The 25,950-nt window shown below is 42.0% G+C and overlaps 1 protein-coding gene across 1 annotated transcript; it reads left to right on the plus strand.

The window, feature by feature from the left end:
- The first annotated feature begins 437 nt into the window (after positions 1-437).
- MKNK1 (MAP kinase interacting serine/threonine kinase 1) lies at positions 438-14,662 on the plus strand. Its single transcript, XM_010286865.1, has 11 exons — positions 438-534; positions 1,424-1,521; positions 2,307-2,386; positions 3,826-3,899; positions 6,988-7,092; positions 10,175-10,230; positions 10,812-10,907; positions 11,815-12,009; positions 12,656-12,820; positions 13,465-13,508; positions 14,434-14,662. The coding sequence occupies exons 1-11, from the start codon at positions 438-440 to the stop codon at positions 14,660-14,662; spliced, it is 1,239 nt and encodes a 412-aa protein (XP_010285167.1).
- The last annotated feature ends 11,288 nt before the right edge of the window (positions 14,663-25,950 follow it).

The following is a 25,950-nucleotide window of genomic DNA, read 5'->3' on the forward strand; positions in this document are numbered from 1 at the left end:
CTCATTTTCTTAAGATGACTTGAAAAAATCTACTTGTAGAACAGTAGAATAGCTCAAAGAGTAGCACCCTTGTGAGGGCTGTAAATGCTGTCTTGCATCAGGGCATGCATTATGTTGTGGGTAGCTCATGGTTCTTGATGGCAAGGTTATTCTCATGCTACGCCTTACTGTGCTGTGAGAGAAGGATTCAGTATAGATGCATAGTTATTTTCTTCTGTTTGTGCATTTGTTTATCAAACCTCTCCAGAACTGTAATTAGCACCCAGATTGCTTTTTTAGGTTTCCTCTGAAATTTGGGGGAGAGATGGCAGCCTGTGATGAAGACAAACAGAGAAACTTTTGGATAGCTTAAGAACATAAATACACAAAAGCATCTTCATTTTCTCATAAAGTAATTGATTGTGTGGTAAAGGCAATTTACGTTCTGTCACACAGAGATGGTCAGCAGTCAGCCCCTCGCCATAGCAGACAATGGGAAAAGGAAAAAGAAAAAAAGAACCCGAGCCACAGATCATGTCCCTGGGAAGTTTGAAGGTTGGTGGCAACTTCTAAGCTTTTAAGTGTAATGGTCTGTTTTCCCTCTGCTGATCGTCCTCAGTTTTCTTAGCTAAACATTGCTTTTTGGCAAACATCATAAGTTAACATTTCTGTTTTTCTTTATTCCGCATGTTTTGATCTTCAGTCCCTTTTTCTTCTCCTAGTGGTGAAATCTGAGTCCTGTTCCTAATCTGATGGTGTGTTTTGGTTTGGTTGTGGGTTTTTGTTTTTTGTTTTTTTAGTAGAAACAGTGCTGATATCAAAATGTTTTGATTGAGTAGATGTGAGCACAAGTACTGTGAAGTATTGTAGGTAAAATACAGTTCAGTGTGTCAAAGCTGACCGGCATGAAACTTCTTAGTGGGCGAGTGGCATGGTAAGGCACACTGCAAATCAAGATGGTAGCAGCCTTCTATGTTTAAACTTTGAAACCTCCTACATTTAGACACTCAAATTTCAATTATACTTAAAACACTATGTGTGCAAGTTGGTTTTGTATGGTAGGCATATTCTGATCAAGGAGTGAAATGTTTTCCACCTGAAAAAATTGGTTTTGAGTTTTCATGAGGACAGGGAAGGTAGATGAGATCCTAGCAGTTGCTGAGATATTAAATGTTTCTTGTATGAACAAACTTGTAATTTTGGTGCTGGAATGGTTTACTTTATTTTTTCCTGGAACTTGAATGGGGGAAGTGAAAAATGAGGCATAATTAAGGCTGGCACATCTACTTTAATACTGCATAAATCTATTTTCTCTCTTCATTACCAAGGGAATTTTTTCAGTTGCTGTCATATGAGGGATGCTCATCAGATAAATAGCTTGTCTTGATGTTATTCACTGAAATGCTGTGGCTAATGTGTCATTTCTGTTGCATTTCTTTGGCAGACTTGTACAAACTGACTGCTGAGCTTCTTGGTGAGGGAGCATATGCCAAAGTTCAGGGTGCTGTCAGCCTCCAAACTGGGAAAGAATATGCAGTCAAAGTAAGTATAGGATAAAAGCAGCATCACTTTTGTCTATAACGTGTCTTCTCCCTCCTAGTATCTCAGTGAAAACCTGTCATAGAGTGGACAATAGTAAGAGTGTTTAGAAAATTTTTGATGCTTGAAATGAGCCTGCTTTATAACTGTTGAGATACCTGTTGTCTTAAGTATTGTGCCTCCGGAGTGAGCAGGTATATCATCAGCAGATAGAATTCACAAACAGTAAATGACTGTGTAATGGTTAGATCTCAGGGCAGGCTTTCCTTTCATGTCTTGATTTGATTGTAGTCCTACCAGTTTTTATTTTCTTTTATGAAAGAAGGGGGTGAGTCATTATCTAGCATGGCCTACCAAAGGCTATACAAGCTTTTGAGAGTGCTGCTCAGAGTATCGGTTAACTGCCATTAGTTCATGTAAAGCTGTCTCTTTTTTTTTTTGAGAGAGGTGACTCTTCTGTAATACTATTATATTAAGTGTTAGGGACCATTTACACATTTGTGGTTATCCTGAGTCCCCTGTTAAATTACAAACACAAATAATTGTAATAAGAGAGCATTATGCTTGATTCTTTTGCAAAAACCATAGGCACAAAATTTTAAACCCTTCTAAAAATCTAGTCCTATAGATGCTATAATTTTGTGTGTACTTTGTGGATTTGTTGAAGCTGAAAGTCTGGAATAAACAAATGCCTGAGATTCAAGCTTTAGATCAGTTATCTAATTCCAGAGCCACATGCACAGTTGCTGCAGTAATTTTTCAAATGTGAGCTGTAACTCTTTCCACAGATTATAGAAAAAAATTCTGGGCATAGTCGGAGTCGCGTTTTTCGTGAAATAGAAACGCTGTACCAGTGTCAGGGTAACAAGTAAGTATAGACTCCTCTGTGTGTGTTTATTTAAAGTGTCTTGAGTATTTTTTTCCCAAACTTTTAAGCCTCTTATGTGTGACTAGTTTAGGAGATTTGCAGTAGTCTCCTTAAAACCAGTTGAAATTTAGACTTGACCTGTTCAAAATAAGAATTTCCCCTTCTCTTACCTGTGAAATTTAGGGAAATATTTACAAATTAAAAATCATATAACTCAGCAGCCAGGTCAGTGTAGCCTGAAGGTGCTTCAGCGATGCATGGCTTTTGTCTGAATGAGGAATTAACATTTTGACACTCGTCCCTGTGATTTCACCATCAGCAAAAGCTGACCTGATTACCAGCTGCTGTTGAAAGGAACAGTCTTTCCATTCCTTTACTTAATGTGTGGTTTGTCCTCTTTGTGTCATCCTTCCTGCTTTTGCACTGGAACTCTTAGATCAGCCAAAAGCTAATTTAGTTTTCATTTGGGTGTGTGCAGACTTCACATAGCCACAGGATGAAGCAACTTTAAAGCTGCTACTCATGTCTGTAAAGGAGGGAAAGGCTGTGCAGCTGGTGGCAGCATGCTCTGTGATGAGTTTAAGCCAATTCTCAAACTACTCTTGTAGATGTCTCTGTTAATGTAGAATGTATACAACAGCTGTTATCTATACTACTGTTGTGTAGCTTATATCAAGCCTCTTTTTACAAGTTTTTAGTACAACACTTAAAGATAATTTAAAACCAAACTTGTTTACTAAACTCATGGGCTTAAGTTGTGCTATAGAGAAGCAGATATATCTGTGTTCTGTGTGTGGTTAAGAGCATATGGTCATCCTATACATTATATATCATAACTGATGAAAAACTCAAGCTCTCATGACTACATGCAGAATTTGGATTTTGTGTGTACTACAAGTATAGGAAAATCTGACTTACACATTTGATATTCTCAAGGCATCATGAGGTGTTTGTGTTGTGCTGTGGAGACTGTACACCAACTAAACAGGAGTTAGTCTGAAAATGGTAACTAAGGTGCTGGATTTAATGTCATTTTGACAGATGCCTGTCTCCTTTGAGCCCTGTGTGTTCTGCCTTGTGATTTCCAGAGAGAAAAAGAATGCCAATTTAATGATTTTTTTTTGTTGTTGTTGTTCTTGCCTTCAGCACAAATACAATGTTCTAAATTATTAAATACAACCTATTACCAGTTATCTTCCCGTGAATTGAGCAGTAGCAGGACTCTTTCACAATCCTGTCTGACTTTGGTGTTTGGCCTGTTTCCCCTGCTTAAATTTCAGTGTGAATTGCAAATGTGGTTTTAATGCCACAGGCAACCAAAACAACTTGTTTAATTAGAACTTTTATTTTATTTTTGGTTACTTCTGGCACTTCCTATTATCTATGCTGAGACTCTTCATTGCTCTGTCTACTTCCCCTCCTTTTTTTTTTTTTTAAAGGAACATTTTGGAGTTAATAGAATTTTTTGAAGATGACACAAGATACTACCTTGTCTTTGAGAAGCTGCGAGGAGGTACCGTGCAGTAACTGTGCCTTTGTTCATTGAATTGTTTTGATCCTGTTTGTCTCAGTGTTTGAAAGTAGAAAATGAAGAGCTTGTTTTAAATGCTTGAGAATTTTGAGACTAAGAAGTAGAGGAAATAATGTACAAAGTTTGATGTATGGTTATTCTTTGATATTGATGGGTCTGGTCATACATTTGCAATCCGTTTCTGTAGTTAAGCAATGCAACTGCCTGTTTGAGGGCCCATCAAATGAGCGTGTGTGGTCACTGGTCTCCAGCTTTTAACACTCAGCTGGGGAATGAGAAGGCTACATCAAGCACTTTGTGGACTTTCTCACATTTGTCTGCATTGAGTGTAATTACAGTATCCATTAGTTGCATGGCTATGCAAAGCCATGAGTTATAAGTGTGGCCCACCCTTCAAAGAAAAACTTGAGTTTCTGAAAGAGTATGCTTATGTCTGTAGGATGTCGTCTATTGTCACTGGTCAAGGAGGTTTTCAGTAGCAAACCATATATGCAAGAAATGCAAATTCTTTCAGTATAGATGCAGAACCTTTAAAAAGAGGAGGACATGTTTTTTTTTTTTCCCTTGAGTAAAAACTTTTTGTTTACCGTCCCTTAAAATTACTGCATCATTTCATTGTGGTTTCCTCTAACACTGTTCCTCTTAATGCACAGACTTCTCTGACAAATTAGCTATAATAGGGCTTGATTGGGATGAATCTGCACTTGTCTATTTTTGTATCTCCACATTCTTCCATTAGTTAACTCTCCTCTTTGACTATGAAAATACGGTTGTCCGTGTACCTGCTTGGCTGTTGAGAGGATAATAATGCTACACCTTCTTCCCTTTCTCACCTACTGTTTTTACAGTGGTCAACTGTAAAAAGTTTTCTCTTTGAAATATGTCAGCACTTGAAGTGTTAGGTATGTGAATTTGAAGAAAGAAATAATGGGAATTAGGGGTCAGACCAGCTTCTGATGCACTACAAATTCTGATGTAAGCAGCTTGGCTGCCAAGAATATGAACATTAATCTTCGATGCAAGCCTTACTTTAGTAACTCCAGTTTGAGACCAATGTTACCTACAGTGTTGGGCATAATTTGGGCTGTTCATTTTCAGCTTTGCCTTCCTGTAGCTGTGGTAGGTGAAGGAGCTGTGCTCCCATTTTAGCTGTTTAATATCCTTGCCTGACAGCATTTTATAATGGAAGGCATTAAAATCCAGCATATTATACTGAATTTGCATGATTTGAGTATTTTAATTCCACACACACCACCCCCCCCCGAAATGCATTTTGGAGGTGCTATATGCTGCTTTTTCTCTGATTAATACTGAAGAGTTGGTAACTACTGTGGCAGGAGTACCCTGCTATTCTTTCCGTTTGTGGTTTTCCTCTACGTGGGCTGAATATAAAGTCTGCAGAGTATGTTTTCATTGATATTGATATAATTCTTATCTGAGAGAGTTTGCAACTTCAGCTCTATTCAGAAGGGTAATCTGAAATAAACCTGCTGAGTGAAATGAGCACTTCAGGTGGCTCACTATTGTTTCCTGCAAAGTCTGGGGTCTTTTCCACAGGGTTGGAAACATTCAAGAACTGTTACTACTTTCTAAAGGTGTAAAGAACAACTGTACCAGGAAAACCCTTTGAACTCTGTGCCCTTAAGAAATCTGTAGCAGACTAGAAAGTGGTGTTTTTGGCAAGCGAAACGTGTATTTGAGATCCAGATTTGATAACCTGGTCCAAAGTGTCCTTCCTCTAGCCATCTAATGCAGCATATCCGTGCATATCTGAAGAATCTTTTGTCCATCTTTGTTCTTTTTGACTGTCTTTCCTGTCTGAGTCCTTACTGTGGAGGAGTGGCAGCAGCATTGATGGTATAAGAATAAGAATTAGTGCACTAGAGAATGGGGGGTTTCCTTCCACATCTAGAACTGAAGAGTAAAAAAAAAAAAAAGATCACCTGAGATATAAAACGTTTACTGTATTGGGGGCTAATAACAAATGGCAGTTCTTTAATTTCTCTGCCTGATTATAAATATACCTCTCTGAGTAAGAAGATGTAAGGCTGTTTAGTGGGCTTGGGCCTCTGTGGACTACATTTAATTGTTTTTTTAAAGACATTTTTAATCTTTTGAGAAGATTGATGGAATTAACTTAAAGAAAATAAGGAATCAAACCTCCCTTTATCCTTTGTTAAATGGATACCAGTGGAACTCTGCCTGCAAGCTACCAGTCCTTCAGTATGTTCATATTTGAGAGGTCTTCTGTCAGATTTCATATCCCTGGGCAAATTTTGCCTTAAGCTAGTGTATGAGCCTTACCTTGATGTCAGCGGGAATTTTAATGTGTATATAAAGATAGAATGTCTTTTTATTTTGGTGATGTTGAGACAAAAAACGTGTATATTTGACTTGTAATGCAGGGTTTCAATTGTCACATTACACAAAATGAGGCGAGTTAGTTAGGGCATGGCCACCTGTGACCTGGGAGAGGATGGATTTTGCTGAAGTGTTAGGTACATCCTTAGCTGATGTTTAAGTTTTACTAGTACTGTTAGCAAGTCTCTACTGTTTACAGTGTGTGGAAAACAGATCGATCATGCTGGGGCAGTAAAAAGTGATTGCCTCTCATGCTGTGTTTAAACTAAAGGGCTGCAGCATTTGAAAATTATGTTCTAGCATGTTTAAGCATTGAAGCTGCTCAGTTGTATCTTTCTCTTCTTAGTCATTCTCCTGTTTGGTCCACAGAAGTCACCTGCTGTGAAAGGCTCTTAGAAAACATGAGAAATGAGGTTGTAGGTTTATGATGCTTGGTACTAGTTCATCATTATTTTCTGAGGCTATTTTCATATAAAAACATGGGATTGTGACACTTCAGTTTCTGCCATGTAAACATACTAGGGCAGAGTGTTAGCTGCAAACAACTTTTCTAAATTACTTCTGGCCCTGTTCACACTGAGATCAGTTCTCCCTGTATGGCAGACTAGTAGTGGCTATTGCATTTTTATCCTTGCATTGACAAAGCCTTTTCTCAGCCCAGGCAGCATTCATACTAAGGTTTTCCCTTTCACCTGTTACTCTGACACAGGCTCAATCCTGACCCATATACAAAAGCGGAAGCACTTCAATGAACGAGAAGCTAGCAAAGTGGTGAGAGATATTGCCTCTGCTCTGGATTTTCTTCATACAAAAGGTAAGAGAAGGCTGTCTCCATCTTTACTAGTTGATATTTTACACTTAGGTTATAGAGCACCTTTTATCTGTAAGTAGTCAGCCTTTGCTAGCATTTCTGGTTACAGCAATGCCAGACCACTTATGCTGTTTTCCTCTATAATATTATTTTCATAATGTGGTAGCTTAAGTAATCAGCTGTGTTAAGATGGTATAGCCTTTTGAAGAAAAGTTAAATTGGCATCCAGGGGGAATTAACATTAGGGTTGAGTCTGTTTGCTTGTTCTTGTTACCTAAGCCACCATGTAAAGGTTACTCAAAAGGAACCTAATATTCTTTTTTAACTTCCTCCTCTTTTGGGTCTACAGAGATGCTTTTCTCTATTTATCCAGAATTTCTGCTGGTTACAAGACCTCTTTGTTTATAGTAGCTTTTGGTCTCCACATTTAGGCCCCCACTGTTGGGCTGAGATACCTGCAAGTGAACCATAGCCCTTGTTTGAAGGTGCCCTCATTTCATTGGGGATTTGCTCAGATTTAAAAGCAGTTCTGTTTGTAGAGTTCTTTTATGTTAAAATGTTTTCCTGCTGCTTTTTTGACTTGGGAGTACTTTAATTTCAAAATATCTGTGTGCATTATGGTCATCCCAGAGTATATGTTTGTGCTGAATAAAGCTATCTATGTCATGATTATCTGGTCTTGCATAGATTAAGCAGCTTCAGTTAAAGTTTGCTTTCATTTTATTACAGTGACTACCTCTGAATAGAATGGCATGTAACAGGAGGCTATGTTTATTGGTTATTTATTCTGTTAAACTTTTCTCTCCATTCATTTTTCCATTATGATTATCCATGTTTTACAAATGCTCAGCAGACCTACGTTTGTTAAGTGGTTTAATACTGGCCCCAGTTCAATAAATGCTTAATTGTAGGCTTTACTTCTAAGTCACAGGACTGCTTATATGCTTGAGTTGGAATCACAACATTAGTACCATGTTAGGTTGAACCCATTAAAAAAGAGAAGTGTAGCAATGCATAGGGAATAAAGAAAGTGGTGAACCTGAGGAATGTGGATCTTGTCACATGTTGTGACTATGTTATCAGAAGTTCATTTGAATGTGAAAACAAACATAGTTTGGATTAAGATTTTTGGTAATTTTTGTAGTCCGTCTATGCAATAACTCAACTTTAAACCTGCAGAGCATGTACTCTTTGAATACCTGTGTTGAGAATATTTTGACTTTGAGATATGGGGGTAAATAAGGAACAGGAAACTTAAGCTGAACATGTGGAGAAATACTCATGTAATGTGTTAGGGCTATAGTGGGTTGCTTAACAAGTGAAAGTCTAGGAACACTGTTCAAGTAAGTTTAACACTGACTCAGCTAATATCTTTCTGTAGTTCTTTCTCAGCTTTTAGTTTTAATTCCCCTTTCCCCAAACAAGATGGGAGTGATTCATTAAAATGGCTTTAGAGCAGCAATCCACTTTCTTGCTTGTCGTTTGCTGTGAATTGGTACAGTGGGGACATGGCTTGCAGAATCGGCTACAACACCATCCCCTTACATTTTATTGTTCTCTTTATGATTCTTCTATGCAACATTAAAATAATTAGTAAGTAGCATACAGAGCACTAAAGTAAACAGGAAATTAAAGCAGTTTTATTGCACAGCTTAACAGTGAAGTGCTATAGCTAGATGCTTTAAAAACAAAATTTGAATGAGGACAACTAATTCTTTTGCCAGGAGTAGTTTAAAACTCAGCTGGATCATAATACTGCTTTACACTCACTTGGGATATGTGTGCTTTATTGCTAATAATCCACTGGAGGAGTGTTTAAAGGCAGTTGTTTTCTTTTCTCAGTGCTGTGTGCAACTGCAAAATAAAATGTTTTATAATCAGACATTTGAATTCAGACTGTAATACAAAAAAAAGTGCTGTTGGGTTTCACATTGCAAGCCAAGCCAACTGTTGGGAGTTTTGTCAGCCTTGCTGTAAATGTCGGCACAGGCCACCTTCATTTGTCATGTTTCCCATCTTCTATGAATAAGCAATGTGAACTGCGTCATTATGAAAGCTCTGATTCCTTTAGATCAGTGCTATGCTATTAATGTTATATTTCAAGTCATGTCTTGTGGAGTGTGCTGAAGAAAAGACATTAGAAACTCCCTTACCTAGAGTTTGGTCGGATTTTTTTTTTCCTCATACTCTGTAGTAGTATCAAGTGTGCTTGGAGTGTAGGTTGTTTTTTTTAAGCAAAGCTAAAGTGCAGTTAAATTACAGCCAAGCTGCTCATCGGATTTGATTTTTGGTTCTCATTTTCTGCCTTCACATTAAGTTTGATCACATTAAATGGACAACTTCCAGAAATTGTGTATTTAGGCATTTGAAGAACTGCTTTGACAACATAGAACCACCTTTGCATGTGAATTCAGCAGATAGATAACTTTGCATTTTCCTCTTGGGTTTGCCTATTCTGATAGCAGCTGAATGAATGTAGAAGCCTTTTGGTTGTTCTCCTTTGGCCTTTTCTTCTGCATCTCCAACCAAACCCTTTAATTTTTGCTTTAATTTTAATTCAGGAATAAGTACATACCTCACCATTAAAGGGGTGGTATTTTCACCTGGGAACCTAGGGTTTTTTCAGGGGGAGAGTGTCTCAGGTATTGTCAGTCCTGGTAGGAGTTCAGCAAACTAACAATTGATCCCTCTGGAAAGAAGGACCTTACTTAGAAGTCACAGAAACCTTTTGACTCAACTGCATACACAAGTAAACTTTCCAACAAGTCAGTCATCTTAATAAACTTGTTTCAATTAATATAATTAGTTTGGGCTAAGCCAACAAGTTCCAGTGTTAGCAGATTCTTACTTGCTTGACTGACTCTCATGTATGTTTAAGGATGATAAAGGCATAGCAGGATGCAACGGTGACTTTTAACAAACTCACTTTGAAATTAAATTATTTGCAGTATCATTAAGGAGGGGGGGGGGCTGTGTAGCAAACTCAAGCCTAGAATATTTCCCAGGGTACCTTCTAATAAAGAGAGGTAATGAGAAATAAAACAGGAGAGGATATTCTCTAATGAATGTTTGTACTCTTGTTTAGGTATTGCTCACAGGGACCTGAAGCCTGAAAACATCCTCTGTGAATCTCCAGAAAAGGTGCTACTCTGGTTTCTTAACCTTCTGGAGTGTGTTTTTTAACTTGGTTTCCAAAGACAGCCCTTATGTTCTGTCTTTTTCTTCTTGAAGACTTTTGAACCCATTAGTAATCTTCAACTAAATTTAATAGAATTGAGGCCTGAATGAGATTAAATTTTTCTGTGATCTGTAGAAATGTGAGCATGTGCCTAGGAGATAAAAAGCCAACTGTTCTTAGAGAGGGCATGACAATTATAACTTAGCGTCTTGTCTGTTCTGAGGCAGTGCCCAGATGGACAAGCAACATTTACAGGCCAGCCGGTCGTGTTACCTTTAGTTCCCAAACTGCCCCAATGTGTACTGGCACTTGCCTAGCCAAATAAAAAATTAATGTAATAGGGTCAGATGCTGGGGACATGGGAGCAACTGGGACAGAGGAGGTAAATGCAAGGAGTGGAATATACCTGTAAGAGACTGGGTTTCACTAGTCCTGCTAGAACAACTTGGATTTTGTCCTGGGGTTTTCCACCTGGTGCTGTATTCATATATATTGCATTAGTCCCAGTCTTCTGGACCTCTTACTGTTTTGTCCTTGTTTTTAGGTATCGCCAGTAAAAATATGTGACTTTGATCTTGGTAGTGGGGTGAAGCTGAACAGTGCATGTACTCCAATAACTACTCCTGAATTAACCACGCCGGTAAGAGACCTGCTGTGGCTTCATGCTTTTTCTCTTCTACCATAAAACAATTTTTCTTAACTGCAGAGGAGAGCTTCCAAAGGGCTTACTGCAACTACACCCAGTGGTGGATAGTTCATTTAAAGTGCGTGTATGTGTGGTAAATACTGTCTTGGTTTCCCAGTCATAGAACAAATATGACAAAAGCACAGGAGCTTATCATGTTAATTCTTCTGTTGGCCAGAAAGTAACATGTTCATGCTGTTTGTCTCTTATCCCATCGAATGGGGAAGTTTTTCACGGAGGTTTTTTGTTTTTTCAGGCTTATGGACTGAATTTTGAAGTTTAGTTTTGTGTTCATTTCCCTGTATTTGGGTTCTGTAGCTAAGACCCATGAGCTAGGTGCAATGCATTACTGTGAAACAAAAATCTGACCATTTTGCAGGAGTCTGTTATAGAAATCACCTCCCATGATATACTAGTTTACTTTCTGAAAAGTCTGATAACTAATGGATAATATTTTAAAACCTGAAATATGTAACTTAGTATTTTGATCCTGTAAAAAGGATCATAGATTAATATGGAACAGCTTATGATTCTGCTAAAGAACAGTAGGAACTCTTTTGCCTTCTGTTAGGTCTCTGTAGTCCTTAGACCTGAAATGTGTTAATTTTTTCCTATGCAGTATGCTCACAAAATGTTTCAAAGCTCTTGGCAATTCCATTTAACCTTTGAGGGATGCAGAAGCTGTGATTTGGCTTAACAAAATGAGACCTGCAGTGAAAGCCAGCAGTAAACTTCAGAATCCCTGATGCCTGATTCTGCTTTTAGACCAAGCTGCCTACTATAAAGAGAGGAGAATGATAAACCTGAGTCTTCTTTCGATTTGACCCTCCCTTTGAAAACTTGCTTGAATTTGTTTTCCTAGTGTGGGTCTGCAGAATACATGGCACCCGAAGTGGTTGAAGTCTTCACAGAGGAGGCCACATTCTACGATAAGCGGTGTGATCTTTGGAGCCTGGGAGTGATTCTGTACATCATGCTCAGTGGTTACCCCCCTTTTGTGGGCAACTGTGGCACAGACTGTGGCTGGGACAGAGGAGAGGTCTGCAGAGTTTGCCAGGTGAATGTGCATGGCCTGGGCGTGTGTGGGAGAGAGGAGTTTGCCCCATGAACTTAAGATGTAAGACTTGCCATAATGCCAGCAGTGAAGAGCTATGTCTGTGAGCCAACCAGTTACTTAGGAGGATAAGCTGTCACTGAGAAGTGAGGGTGGTAATATAGATGTTGAGTGATGATGTCCCTTTCTAAAGTAAGGTTTGGCAACTGTCTCTTTCTCGTCCTGATGTGAGATCTTGGAGCTTCTCCTTGTCCTCTCCCCCATCCTGCAATCCTCCTGTATTCTGTATTTCTTGATCTGGTTTATGGTAGTCACCACAATTCCTCAGATAGAAGTTGAGCCCCAAGGAGAGTCTCCATGCAGGGCCTGAATTTATTCTTTCTGAAAACTGAGTACATTGGTTGCCCTGTTAGGAGGAGGGTGAGGGGAAGGTGTTTTCAGCAGACAATGTATCATGTCCATCTTGGGAGGCACTGAATCGTTCTGTGGAGCTGCCCGTCACTCTCCATTGGCTCCATAAGGAGACTGGATGATTTCAGTTGTCACCCACCACATTGGGTAGATAAAATTGAGTGAGAAGAATCCCACCTGAGAACTCTTCTGTTGCACTCTAATTGCTATTTAATTTAAAGACACTTTCCTTTACTAGAACAAGCTTTTTGAAAGCATTCAGGAAGGCAAGTATGAATTTCCTGACAAGGACTGGTCACATATATCCTCTGAGGCCAAAGATCTCATCTCAAAGTTGCTGGTTCGTGATGCCAAAGAACGACTTAGTGCTGCTCAGGTGTTGCAACATTCATGGGTTCAAGGAGTATGTATCACCTTTTATTTTTTTTTTTAAGAGTTACTCTTCTTCCAAAGTGACAAACAAGCTGTTCCCTGTCTCTGAACTTTTAATAGAGTCATTGTGTGTTTTAGTGCTCTTATCTTGATTAATTAAATGATACACAGTGGCTTTATTCTTTTTGGGGCTGTGTGTGGTAAATATTTGGATGAATCCGTCAAGCTTTAAGTGTGTTTTTTGGTTTTTGGTTGGTTTTTTTTTTTTAATTACCACTTTATGCATTTTAAATAGCTTTCTTGTGAATACCAAGCACTGCAGTACACAAATTATGATGCTACTCTTTAATACAGTAATGCATAATGCTGGTAGATACAGTTTTAAAATAACAGCGGTGTCCTCTTTTGCTTTAGTGTTCCCAGCTCAGGAAAGAAGGGATAGACCCTCTGCAGAGCTTCCAAAGCTTTAGTCTTATATCTGCAAAAGGTGGTATCTTCTTGTGAGGGGAGACAGATTATGAAATGTGATTTGTAAACCCACAGTGAATTAGTTTATATGCAATATCCATTAGTTGTAAAGATTTGGGGGAATTGCTTGGTTTTTATCGCTCTCTTGGGAAAGCTTGGTTCCCAGCTGCTAATACACAACTAACTTTTCTTAACGGCTTCTTCTAGCAGGCTCCTGAAAGGGGATTACCTACTCCTCAAGTTCTTCAAAGGTAATTTTTTTTAATGTCTGTAAACTTGGCAGAGAATCGTTACTGAAAGAATGAGGAGAGACAGGAGCTGACAAATCAGGGGGTAAGATTCCTGGTTGAGAGTGGAACTTCATAAATGTGCAGCAGTAATTTTAAGAACATCAGAAATATTAAAGCTCTGATTTTTCTTTATGATCTAATCTTGCTTGTTTGTGGGAAAGGCATTGGAGAGGATTCCTGTGGTGCAGCGCTAATCTTAGACAGGAAATAAGGATGGTTTTGTCAGTTTGCTGCCCAGGAGGGGAAAAAAAAGGCATAAAGGTGTGTGTTATCCAAAGAGACTACATTCTGATGGGTGAATAATTACCATATACACAGGCTTGGATCTGACTTCCATTGTAGTTGGTAGTAATCATAGTATCAATTTAACTGTGAGCAGGGCAAGCCTCATTTAAAGTGATTTGATGGCAGATTCTGTGTGCCGGAGAGCCAGAGTCACACATCTCTCTATTTCCATGTCTGCCACTGGTGATTCCAGGTGGCTCTCCCCACCAGAAATGCATGTCTTTAAGCCAGATGTGCAATTGTAATGGGATTGCAGTTCTCTGAAGACAGACAACAGTATTGCCCTATATGCCCATCCTTTTTTAACATGTAGAAATTAAACGTGGCATCTTGGGTGTCTTCCTGGGTTTACATGGAGAGTCCTTGGCAGAACAAGGACTAGAGCTGTGGCTGTTTCCAAAATCCCAGAGAGTTTTTGTTATGTATTGCTGGTCCTTGCAATGAGGAGAGATGCAAATATTAACTGGTCATTTTGCCTGCTGTGTTGATGTTTTGATAGGAGAAATAAAACTGCCTGGAAATAGATACTCTGCTGTGAGGGTAACCAGGTGAAGTGACTCTTTGCATGTGTTGTAACTGCTTTCTCCTTTTCCTTTGAAAGGAACAGTAGCACAAAAGACCTGACACTTTTTGCTGCTGAGGCTATAGCCCTTAACCGCCAGTTGTCTCAGCATGAGAACGAACTCAGCGCAGAGCAGGAGAGTGTTGCCCATGCTGTGTGCTCCATGAAGCTTTCTCCTCCATCCAAGTCCCGCCTCGCCAAGCGCAGAGCAATGACGCATGCCACCAAAACCAGTGACTTTCAGCCAGTTCCCCATAAAGCCTTTTAAACTTCTTTATTGCTATGGATTGGCAAGATCAGCCTGTGTTTTTACTTGGATTTTCAGCGCTGATAAAAGCTTCTCTGCTTCTGACTCTTTGATTAGAAGCTTGCTTTTGTGATGTGACTTGTAACTTTAAGGGACAGCTTTTTATGGAAATGGTTTTTTTGCCTGCCAGATTTGGTGCATTAAGATAATTTAACTGATCTTTTTAAACAAGAGGAGATGGGTTTGCTGCTGTAGTATCTGAGGTGATAAATCACTAAGCTTTCCTTATTTTCTTTTTAGAAGAGCATGCCTTAAAATGTGAACTTGAAAACATCAAAAAAAAAAAAAAAAAAACCACTTTCTTGCTTTGCCTGGCAGAGCATCAAGTGTGTCCCTACCTATGGCTGCTCTCCTTGATGGCACATCTTGCAAGGTGCTGCCACTAGTATCAGCAGCAGGGACTGTTTTTAACCAGCAGTGCCCTTCTCTCTTTCTGTAGACTCAGGAAATTAAGATGATGACTGGGTGGATCTCCATTACCTCCACTGGGCTTAAATTGTGTGAGGATGATACTATAAAGGTGCAAAGATCACTCAGGCTTGTAGAGATGAAGAGGACCGGGTTGCTTTTTTTTATCCTGTTGATAGTTTGTGTGTCAGCATGGGGGATGAAAGCTGGGGGTGTGTTATTTCTTTATCTGACATCTTAACTAAAGTGTACTTCTATCATCTTTTTTTGTTCGTTTTTGTGTCGAGTGTGTCCGCTTCTCTGGCAGTTACATTCTTAAGTTTGATAACCACAGTATAACAGACTGTTTATATAACAGTTTATATTTAGTATCTGGGTTTTTTTCCATATTAATGCTATCCTCAGTTAGACCTTCCTTTCTGTAAACTCCTATTTCTCCACTTCCTTTTGCGTGTGTTACCTGGAGTTCCTAATGTGAATGGACAGGCTTCAGTGAATTTTGGTGTGTGAATAATTTAGGATTATAAAATGCAGAGGTACATATGTGCAAAAATGGTGCTGCAGCTGTTGCATTCTGCCTCCTGCAGTGATCTTAGGCCGAGTGTCTAGATTTTTGCTTCCAGTTTTAGTACTGTGGTGCACCAGGGGTCAGGAGTAGTTTGGAAGGGTACTGGCTGAAAAGCTGAAGATTTTGAGTGACTAAGGTGAGAAGGACACAGATGTTGAGCACTTTCTGAAATGTAAGCTGTGAAAATTGGGCTGCCAAGATGCCCGACATGATGCACCTTAAACTTGTCGGCCATTTCTGAAACCCTTTGCCAGGGCATTGTGTGCAGGGTGGAGAGCGGGAGGAAGAGGCCCCAAAGTGCCAGCACAAAGCCCTCCCAAGCAGAATGAGAAGCAATAAAGTAGCAGATCCAACAAGCGCTTGGAAATTGAAAGGTCAGAGGTAAATGTCTTCGCATGGCCTATTCAGAGCGGTTTTACATTACCTTTTAGCAGTGTGCATACAGCTATTTTTATACAACACGCTGTATTTTGTGACTAATATTAAAGTTATTTAAAAGATTTTATACATTGTGCCAGTGGACAGATTATGAAATGTATTTTGCTTTGTTTTTATTAAAGTGCTTTAAGTTATGGATTTAACACATTTGGCAGTTCTGTGTGGTTTTTTTCTCTTGATTTTTGGTGACATAGAAAAGCAGAGAATTCCTTACTTCCTTACTTCTCTGTGTGAGAATTGAATTTAAGTCTCTGAAAACTAAGCATACCTTCCTCTTCTATGGCTGTGTTGCTTTATCAGTCTCTGGAGTCTCCTGTAGTCTCAGCTTTCTTGTGGTAAAATGAAGGTATGACTGCACAGAGAGAGCTGGAAGGGATCCTGTGATCCTTCTGACCTTCATAAGAGATCAGATAACTGAGGGCCTGTGAGTTCAGGAACTTATCTGCACTGTTACGTTTCATGTTCTTCCCTTTGATTTGTGTATGCAACAAAAATCCTGAAGTTTGGCCAGGAGTGATGGTATGACGCAAAATACTCCTCATGGATGGAGCCCTGAAGCCTTTTGGACTCTAGAAGTCTAAGGAGCAGCATTAGCATGGAAACGTGCAAAGGGGACACTAGTGGTGCTGCTTGCCCAGATATGATGGCCTGGTAGGTCTGTTCCAAGGTAAGTGGTCCTTTGCAGACTTTGCTCTGCACCTGCTGCTGTTCAGTGGTGGTAGAGGTAGCCCCAGAGAGCAAGTTAGTGGAGCAAAGACCAAAGGTGCTGTTCCTCTGTTCTTGGGTGAACTATTGGTCTGGACAGTCAGTCCTTTCCTCTCTCTCTCTCTCCTCCTGCCTAAAACCCAGCATGGAAGGTGAATCTGATGCATGTGTCTTCTGCACAGCGAGGAAGAAGCTGGCTTGCTGGCCAGATTGGCTCTCCCTTTACAGAAGAGACCTTGGGAGGAGAGAGTGAAATGTCAAAAAACCCCCCCTTCGTTCAGGGATATTCATGCCATTACCTTCAGCTAGTGGAATTGCTGTCTAGGTAAGCAAGCGCTCCTCTGGGCTTGAAGCCCTCACCTGCATGAGAACGCATCAGCTGTTGGATGCGTGCAGCGCAAAGGGTTTTAAGCACTGGTGTGTGAAACATTGGAAGCACCCGGCAGGATTTGCACTAAATGGTTAAACGTTGCTGATGGGCATGACAAGCCCTTCAGCTGGTGGCTCAGGGCCCCATCTGGCTCTTGTGGTTGCTCTCGGCTGCCTTGTGGATGCTGCTGGCAGCCGCCTCCACGTGTGACCTGTATCAGAGCATCCTTGCTCCCGACTGGTACACACTTGCAAATTCATCTGTTCAGGACTAGAAGCAATGATGTTGGGCTCTTCTGAGAGAAAGGCAAGCAGCAGTAGATGTCAGAGCTGTGTAATTCTGGGAACTGAGAAAACCTTCCAAACGGGGAAGAGGCACTGATTTAAGCCAATTGTTCTGCTCTCAGGTGTAGTCTAGTTCTGACTGCCTCTTGCAGAGCAATTTTGACGTTTCTTCAGAGATCTATAGCTAAGAGTTTATAGAGTAATAAAGAGTCTTTATTTTTCCCTCTGATCTTTATCTTTCAATGAGAGTTCAGCTGTCTTGAGGTGTGTTATCCCTGGAAGGCCTAATTTGGTAGGTCTTCATGATGCTTTTTTCATGTCAGTGGGGAAGAGGCACTTGTTTCTAGGTGGAAGTCACAAATCCAGAGGCTCGGTGATCAGTCCTTTTGAGATAGTGCTGGGTTTGCTCTTGTTACCTGAATGTCTTGTGTTCGGGCAGCCTGTAGGACACTGCTGTGTTTCATCACTGAATCCCACCATCTCTCCTTCGGAAAGGGCTGAATCTCCATGCTGTGCTTTTTCAGTTACTGGTGATAAAATAGAGCAGGCAGCTTATGTGGGCTCCCTGGCATCTGAAAAAATGAAAGGGGCTGCAGAAAATGCCTTTTTTTTGGGAGGAGATGGGGCGGGTAAGGAAAAAGGTGGCTTTCAAGAATTCAAAAATATGTTCTGACCAGCAAGGAGAGCAGCAAAGCAGCTAAGTTGACCTTTACTGTTGACTAAGGCAGCCCCCAGCAAAACTCTCCTTCCTCTCCCCATGCTTATCCTGGGAGGTGGGTGAGGAAAACAAGGGAGAGGCATCAGCATGATGAAGGGGAGGTAATTTCAAACAAACGGCAACACGACAGCACTAGTCTCGAAGTACCCCCCTTCTGTCTCCTCAGGAACTGGTGGCACAGGATGCTGTGTAGGCTTTTGCTTGACCTTTATGTGCAATATTTCATAAAATGCATTCAGGCTTGTGCTTACCAGTGTGGTTTCTGCATTGTTGGTTGCATAAAAGGAAGCTCCTGTTTTTCACTGTGTGGTATTTTCTGCTGTCTCCTCCTTCCCCACATGTTTATTGAATCCTTTAGCAGGGATGGAAAGATGCTGTTATTTTTTTGAAGGCTGCAGGTGGGCTGGCTTTCAAGGTAGAGAGCAGCTTGGTTAATTTTCAAAAATAATAATTTTCTTTGGGCCACTCCAGTGGCAGCAACGGGCTTCAAATTTGGCTTCCATGGAAACATACTGCCATGGTAACTGAAAGGCCTGACAATCCTGAGGATACACTTGCTTGCATCCTTCCTGCCCTCCTTCGTTCTGTTTCCCATGCGATGTGTGTGTTTGGTTAGCCCTGCCAGATTCAATCAGTGCATTTAAAAAGCTCCAAGCACAGAAATGCACTTCCCTGGGAAGAAAACAAGAAAAAAATGTGAAAGGGAGGGCGGCATTTCACTGGCATTGTTTGCAAAAATGCTGTTGCAAGTCTGGAGGGATATATCACTGAGCCACAAATTCCTTTCTGATGGGGGGAAAAAAGCACCCTGAAAGAAATGCTTCATCCTTAGGTTATTTTGTGGGGACTGGCTGGCTTGAGCTGATTCAGGGAATCAGACCCTGCACCCAGTCCAACATCTATAATATTGAGGACGGTGAGAATTGACTCATCCAGCGGTTACGAGACAGAGTACCAGTGTTTTGCTGGGTCCCTTCCAGCTGATTAGTTTGATGCTGGGTTTTCTGTTGCTGCCTGACACAGCTGCTTTCACACCAAGGTTGGTTAGCAAAGTTTGGCAGGGTGACAAGCAGCCCCAGTTCAGCAACTTTGCTCTGATTCAGTCTGGAGTGGGAAGGGAGGGGGGACGGGGCCGCGTGGCAGTGGGTGTGGAGGAGCTTGGAGCCTGATGCTTCCGATTTATGCTTTCTGTTTGATCCAGAGCAAAGCTCTTGACCTGACCTGGCGCTACATCAGATCAACACCCTATGGGCAGTTATTAGACAACACTGTGTGTGGAGGAGGTGGTGGATCTTGTCTTCCCCCACTGTTCCCTTACCCTAAATCATCACTCTCTGGACTTCAAAGACTTTTTCAGGTTAGCTGTCTTGAGAATCACAGTGCCTGCTCATGGGGAGAGCAGGGTTGCAGCCTTTATTTCCTGCTCCTTTTTTTTTTTTTTTTTTTTTATTCCCCAGTTTCACCTTATTCTTCATCCAGGTGCTCCCCTTGCAGCAGCTTTAGATCTGCTTGCTTCGCCAGGGCGTGCTCCTGCAGGCTGCCGTGGAACGAAATGGAGAAACAACTCGTGGAGCTACGTGTAGGAGGAGAGCAGACACAGTCTGTGACGCAGGTTGGTGAACTGGGAACACAGGAAGGGTCAAGTCCTGTTGTCTTTAGTCACAGAGCTGGGTTATAAGAACAATCCCAGTATAACCTGTTCCAACTTTGAGAGAGATACTGGGGGCAATTAAAGGTATACCTATGTCACTCTGTAGTAATGATTTGCATGGCTTAATTGCAGCTGGCTTTACCAGTACACCAGGTTACTCTGTGGTTGCTGTGCCTGCCATTTTCTATTAGAAATTAGAATTGCCTTTGGGGGTGCTACCTGCCAGCTTTGGGGATGCAAGAGCTGCAACGTCCTTATATAAGAAGACATAGCTGTTTTCTGGAGACCTTTGTGGATAGTCCTGCTTGTCACCAAGCTTTGCTACAGGCTTTTGTTGGTGACACCAACAATCTGATTGCTTCTGGTGGTGGTGGATGAAGCAGGTAGGCTTTTCTTCTCTAGCAGAGGGAAGCTGAATGAAAGTGAGAGGTTACATTGGGCTGAGACAAGAAGTGATGCCGGCAGGGGACAGGCAGAAAAGGCTGCACTGAGCACTTCAGGCTGTGAGGAGGTCCCGTGGGATGGTCCATGGTCCCGTGGAATTGCACTCTTTTTGATAAGTTGCAAGTGTGTATTGTGGGGCCAGCAGGTCGAGGGAGGTGATTCTCCCCCTCTCCTCTGCTCTGGTGAGACCCCCCTGCGGTGCTGCGTCCAGCTCTGGAGCCCTCAGCACAGGAGAGACATGGACCTGTTGGAGAGGGTCCGGAGGAGGCCACAAAAATGATCAGAGGGATGGAGCACCTCTTCTGTGAGGACAGGCTGAGAGAGTTGGGGTTGTTCAGCCTGGAGAAGGCTCCGGGGTGACCTTATTGCAGCCTGTCATGCTTTTAAAGGGGGCTTAGAAGAAAGACGGGGACAGACTTTTTAGCAGGGTCTGTAGTGACAGGACAAGGGGTAATGGTTTTAAACTAAAAAAGGGTAGATTTAAACTAGGTATAAGGAAGAAATTTTTTACAATAAGGATGGTGAGACACTGGCACAGGTTGCCCAGAGAGATGGGGGATGCCCCATCCCTGGGAACATTCAAGGTCAGGTTGGATGGGGCTCTGAGCAACCTGATGTAGCTGAAGCTCATTGCAGGGTGTTTGGACTAGATGACCTTTAAAGGTCCCTTCCAACCCAAACTATTCTGTGATTCTGTGAATGTGTTTTGATTTTGTTATGTGACGTTATCCATGGGGACATGCTTTTTTTCGGTGAAAAATGTATATCCCTGCCGTGAAAACCACCTGTGGAGCAAATGCCTTCCGTGCTCGTCCTAAGCGCTGATCTCTGGTGCAAAGCCTCCAGCTGACTTCAGCAAGCGTTGGTCCCGCAGTGGCTGGTTTCCTCTTACGCTGAACTGTGTCGTATCCTTGCTGCTCTACAGAGTAATCTTCACCTAGTTCGGGTACTTTCAGGCTGTGTTTACAGCAGACTGCCAGGGCTCTCCGAGCTAAGTGGGGGATGCCATATAGACCATGCTCTTTGCTGTGTCTTGTGAACGGATTGTGTCACCCCTGGCTAGGGAAAATCCGCTTTCTCCCCCGTGTATGCTCCCGGCAGCAGCTGGAGGCAGCTTTCCTCATGTCCTGCCTTAACGTGTCTCACAGTACCGTCATGCCCTGCAAAGCCGTTTTTGTGGCGGTTCATCAGTGCGGAGCGCTTTCCCCTCTCGTCTCTACACCCGCTGTCAGCCTTGCTGCAACGCAGCGGGGGCATCGGCAAAACTTCCCCCTGTGCTGAGCAATTTACTTCAATTTTTACTTGAAACGGGGACAGGCTCCATTTCCTGCGGGAAATTAGGTCCTTCCGAGGTCTGGCCATCCCACTTCTTTTTTTTTTTTTTTTTTTTTTTCTTTTAGGTCTAAACCGCTTGGTCAGCTGCGCAAGCCTTCACCCCTGCCAAAGGCGCTACCGGAGCGTCCGACTTCCCCGTGCGGTCGCACCGCAGCCAGCCAGCGGTGGTACCTGTGCGAGCGGCGTGGACACAGCCCCGGGGCTTGGGGTAGAAACGCAGAAGAGTCTGTCTGATCCTAAACCTTATTTTATTTATTACCTCTCCCTAGAAACCCAGGCAAATTCCTGTGACTGTCCGGCTCTGAATTTCAGGGCCTGCAATTGCTATGGCATTGTAAAAGTAATTATTTTTTAATATAACAACCTGCAATACTGGGGGAAAAATTAATGATATAACAAAGTAACCCTTCGGAGTGGGGGAAAAAGAGAAGAAAAGGGTACGAAGTTGTTTGCGAGCATCCCATATCCAGAATAGGGAGAGATATCACTGGAATTCCCTTTTTTTTTTTTTAATTCCCTCTCCTCCATTTTTAATCACTGATGTTTTCCTCTTGCTGCCTTTGGCAGGTTTAATTTCTTAGTGTTTCCCTCCTCTCCTGTGCTGCTGTTCTCTCTCTCCTGCCTCTTGTGGAACCAAGTGGAGGGAAGGAGGCAGCTTTGCAGAGTGCTTTGATTTATAACCAGCTTTGCTTCTGTCCTGCTCTGTCCCAGCCACCTGTGAACCTTTCAGAACTGAAACCTCTCTGGCGTACAGATACGGTCTGCTGCAGTCACGGGCTGCGACTATGAATTTATAAGGGATCAGATTAATTGAGCAGCAGTGGGAGTGTTCAGTTACACTGGCTTTCGATTAATTACCCTTTGTCAGACCATGTCAGGCACACTTCCCAACGCCCAAAGCCTCTCCTGGGGTCTGTGGAGCAGCAAGCCTTTCCTTCAACCAGCGGCAAACCCAAACGTGCCTCAAGACTAATAGTTTCTCCCCTGCCTTCCTGATTTTTGTGGAGAAATTTGCCAACATCTCAAGCAAGTATTTGAAGCTATTTTGGCCAATTCGCTTTTGATTCTAAAAAAACTGAGGTGATGAGGGGGATTTTTAGGAGATCAGATGACAATTTGTACTGGTCCTGTCAATGCAGGTGTATCCGTTATCCTCAGTGTAGCATTGCAAACGTACACCAAATGCTGTCATCTGAAAGTGATCCTGCTAGTATTTTGTTTTTGTGCTCCTCCTCCACACGCGTTATCCCGAAGGATGATGAATCTTTTTTATTCATCTCTGGAGAAGACACTAAGCTGGCGCTGGAGCTGCTCCAGGAAGAGTTGCTCCATCTGTTCAGCCATGGCTTCCCTGGAGCTCTTCGAAGGGCTGGAAGTGATGCAAGCCCTCTAGCCCACTTTGCCTGCTGGAAGTCAGGGCTACTTGCCTTTCCCACCTTCAAAGCCATGTACAGATGCCATGAGAGGTCTAGGCTGTTGTGAAGGCTGGAGGAGAGCCTGAAGGGAACATCTGAACACATCTGTAGCCGCTCTCTACCTGTTAGTTCATGCACTCACCTCATCTGTCAGTGTAAATATCTCAACTTTTCTAAACATCATTCCTTGTAGTCACATTTCTTCTCAGCCTTTCCCGGTAAATAGACTGAGCCCTCTGGGTGGGAAAAGCCCCCCGCTCTGGCTCCAGCTGCGTGCGCTGAGGTGTGTCCCTGTCTCTCCCTAGCACTGATGCTTCCCTGCTCCCCAGAAATCTCTCACCGGATTACATAAAGATTGCTCTGGTGTCTTGGTATTTGAAGCCACAAACTTGCTTCTGCATACCCAGTCCTTTCCTCCCCTCTGGGAACAATAGACCAGAGGTCAAGTCTTCGCTCTTAGAGCAAAAATTCTAATTGCTCCCTAATGGCATTGCTGTCTGCTATTGAATTTCAGCCCTGTTGCATTACTGAGGTGCTCGGCATCATGCTTGTGGTATTCACCCTCTTCTAAGTGATGGCTTGGTGTCATCAGCAGATCTCACTGCTTGACTTCTCTTTTTGTCTTGGTCATCAGCTAAAATAATTTAATTGCTTGATGAATTTCATTGCTGCTGCCTTCTCCTCCTTTGTTAGATCCCTTCCTGTCAGCATAACTGTGGCATAAACATTCTGGCTTCTGTGCAGATCCCTCTCAGGGGCTAACATCACTGAAGTTACTTTTACGAATGAGATGTATGTATAACCAATCTCTTCACAAAAATACACAAAATCTGCTTGTATAGTGTTTTTTGTGTTAAAGAAAGAACCTGCCTGGAAATGAGTGAGTGGGTGGTAGCCTGCTGCATAAGCAGCACTGCTCTTTCAGGCCCTGCAGTAGCTAAAGGACATGCTTTCCAGATCTCCAGGTTCTGGTTTTATCTTCCTAACATCACATGACAATTAAATAAGCAGATCCCTATAGCTTATGAATTTTTATGAAAACTCATTGGCTTTCACTTTAGCACAGGAAATACACAGCTGTAAGAAAAAGTAGCGATCTCATACGCAGTTTTTTTTCTGTTTTCGTCCCCAATTCTGAGTATTTTTGGCATAGCCAGAAATGCTTTGACAGGTCCAAACTTCTTCTAGTTTTGATTATCAGCTGATATCTAAATCACACAGTCCCTGTTTCTGAACCCTTCAGATAACACCATTCTCCTCCCCTGTCCATGCTGCTTCTGGAGTACGGATGGTTGTCCATGCTCTCCTCTGCAGTCCAGTCTGCATACTGACTTCTCCAGTGGAGGACTTAGTTCCGTAATCTTGAGGTGTCTCCAAGATACCAACACTGTTTTACTTCTCAGGTGGATGTAATCTCTCACCAGGCTGTGTCCTCAGTCACCTCCCTCAGGAGTTAAGATTGAGATCCTGGTTTTGCCCACTTGCCTGCAGTTCCCTAGCAATGTGAGGATCGTCAAGATCTTGAGCACCCTGCTTAATTTTGTGCCTGAATCAAGCGCTTTCCCTTGTCGGGTTACTTGAGAACAGAAGCCAGACAATCCTGACTTTCCCATTGAGGTTTTGGTCCAGTTCATAGCTTTCCTAAGGGCACAAGCTGCCACATGTCAGCTCCTCTTACCATTGGCACATACAAGGCAACGCACTCCTCTCTCATGGGTGGTTAAGCTCTTCTGAATTACATGGTATTTATTACACCATAGGAACACACACACATGAACTATTACTGTGGATCCTCATGGTGAGTTGTTTCAATGCTTTATGCCTGTGGCTGGATATGGAAGATTTCCAACACCACCAGTTAGTCACAAACTGCACATAAACAGATTCCTTACATTATGGTTTTGGAAATATTCCCCCCGTGGGCTTCTTCATTATCAGTTCAAGACAGCAACAGCACAGTCCAATATCTGAGTTATGAATGCCAGCTTCTGTCTGCTTCCGTGCAGCCATTCAGCCTTGCCCGAGTTCCTTAGATGGGTTTAATCCCACAACTGAGTTTCAAGCAATGCTGCCAAACTCTTCCAACAGCACCAAAGTCAATAAGCTTCCCTGCCCTCCCCACTCTTATTGTAACTTTTTTTGGTCATGTATTTTTTCTTCTGTTGAATAATTCAGCTAATAGGCTGGCACTTGAGCGCTTGAGAGCTGTGTTCCCTAATGAGGGAAGCAGCTTGCCAACTTTTTATCTTTCCAGTCCTTTGACTGCAAACCCAACATTGTTAACAAATCACCATGGAATAGCCGTGGAAATAGAGAACAAAATGTTATTGTCTTAACTTAAGTGGGCAAGGAATTAAAAATAAACAGAATGAAAGAAACCCAAGCCCTGCAAGGGAAAACAAAGTACAGAAGTGAAGTGTGCATGGAAGGAAATTATGATAATAGAAATCTCTTTGCAGACTCATTTTGTCTCAATATCTGCAAGCAGGAAAGCTGTATGGGAGAAAGGACGTTAACTTGCTGAAGAGCCGTAGTTGCACTAATTGAGAGGATGAGTGTAAGTGTATCTGTTGGCAGCTCTGCTTCTTTCCATGTTTACGTGAATAAAGCTTTGTATAGAGAGCGGGTTTTTTTCTTTGCCGACTTTTTTTTTTTTTTAAAGCTGCATGTTTTGCAGTCCATGTGACACAGATGGGATTTAAAAAAATAAATATATGTGATTCCTTTTTGCACATTGCTTAATCCCCTTTAAAATAGCATTAAGATCATACTGGCTTGAGTTTGTTCAGATCAAGATTCACACTGACATGTTTCAGGTGAACATTTAGTCTTTGGCACTCCCTGCATGTGTTCTTTCTTGGATCCTCACTTCTGCTTACCAGATCAGGGTTAAGCAGCTCTGCCTAACAGAAG

Source organism: Phaethon lepturus, unplaced genomic scaffold (assembly GCF_000687285.1).
Source record: "Phaethon lepturus isolate BGI_N335 unplaced genomic scaffold, ASM68728v1 scaffold17945, whole genome shotgun sequence".
NCBI classification, from domain to species: domain Eukaryota; kingdom Metazoa; phylum Chordata; class Aves; order Phaethontiformes; family Phaethontidae; genus Phaethon; species Phaethon lepturus.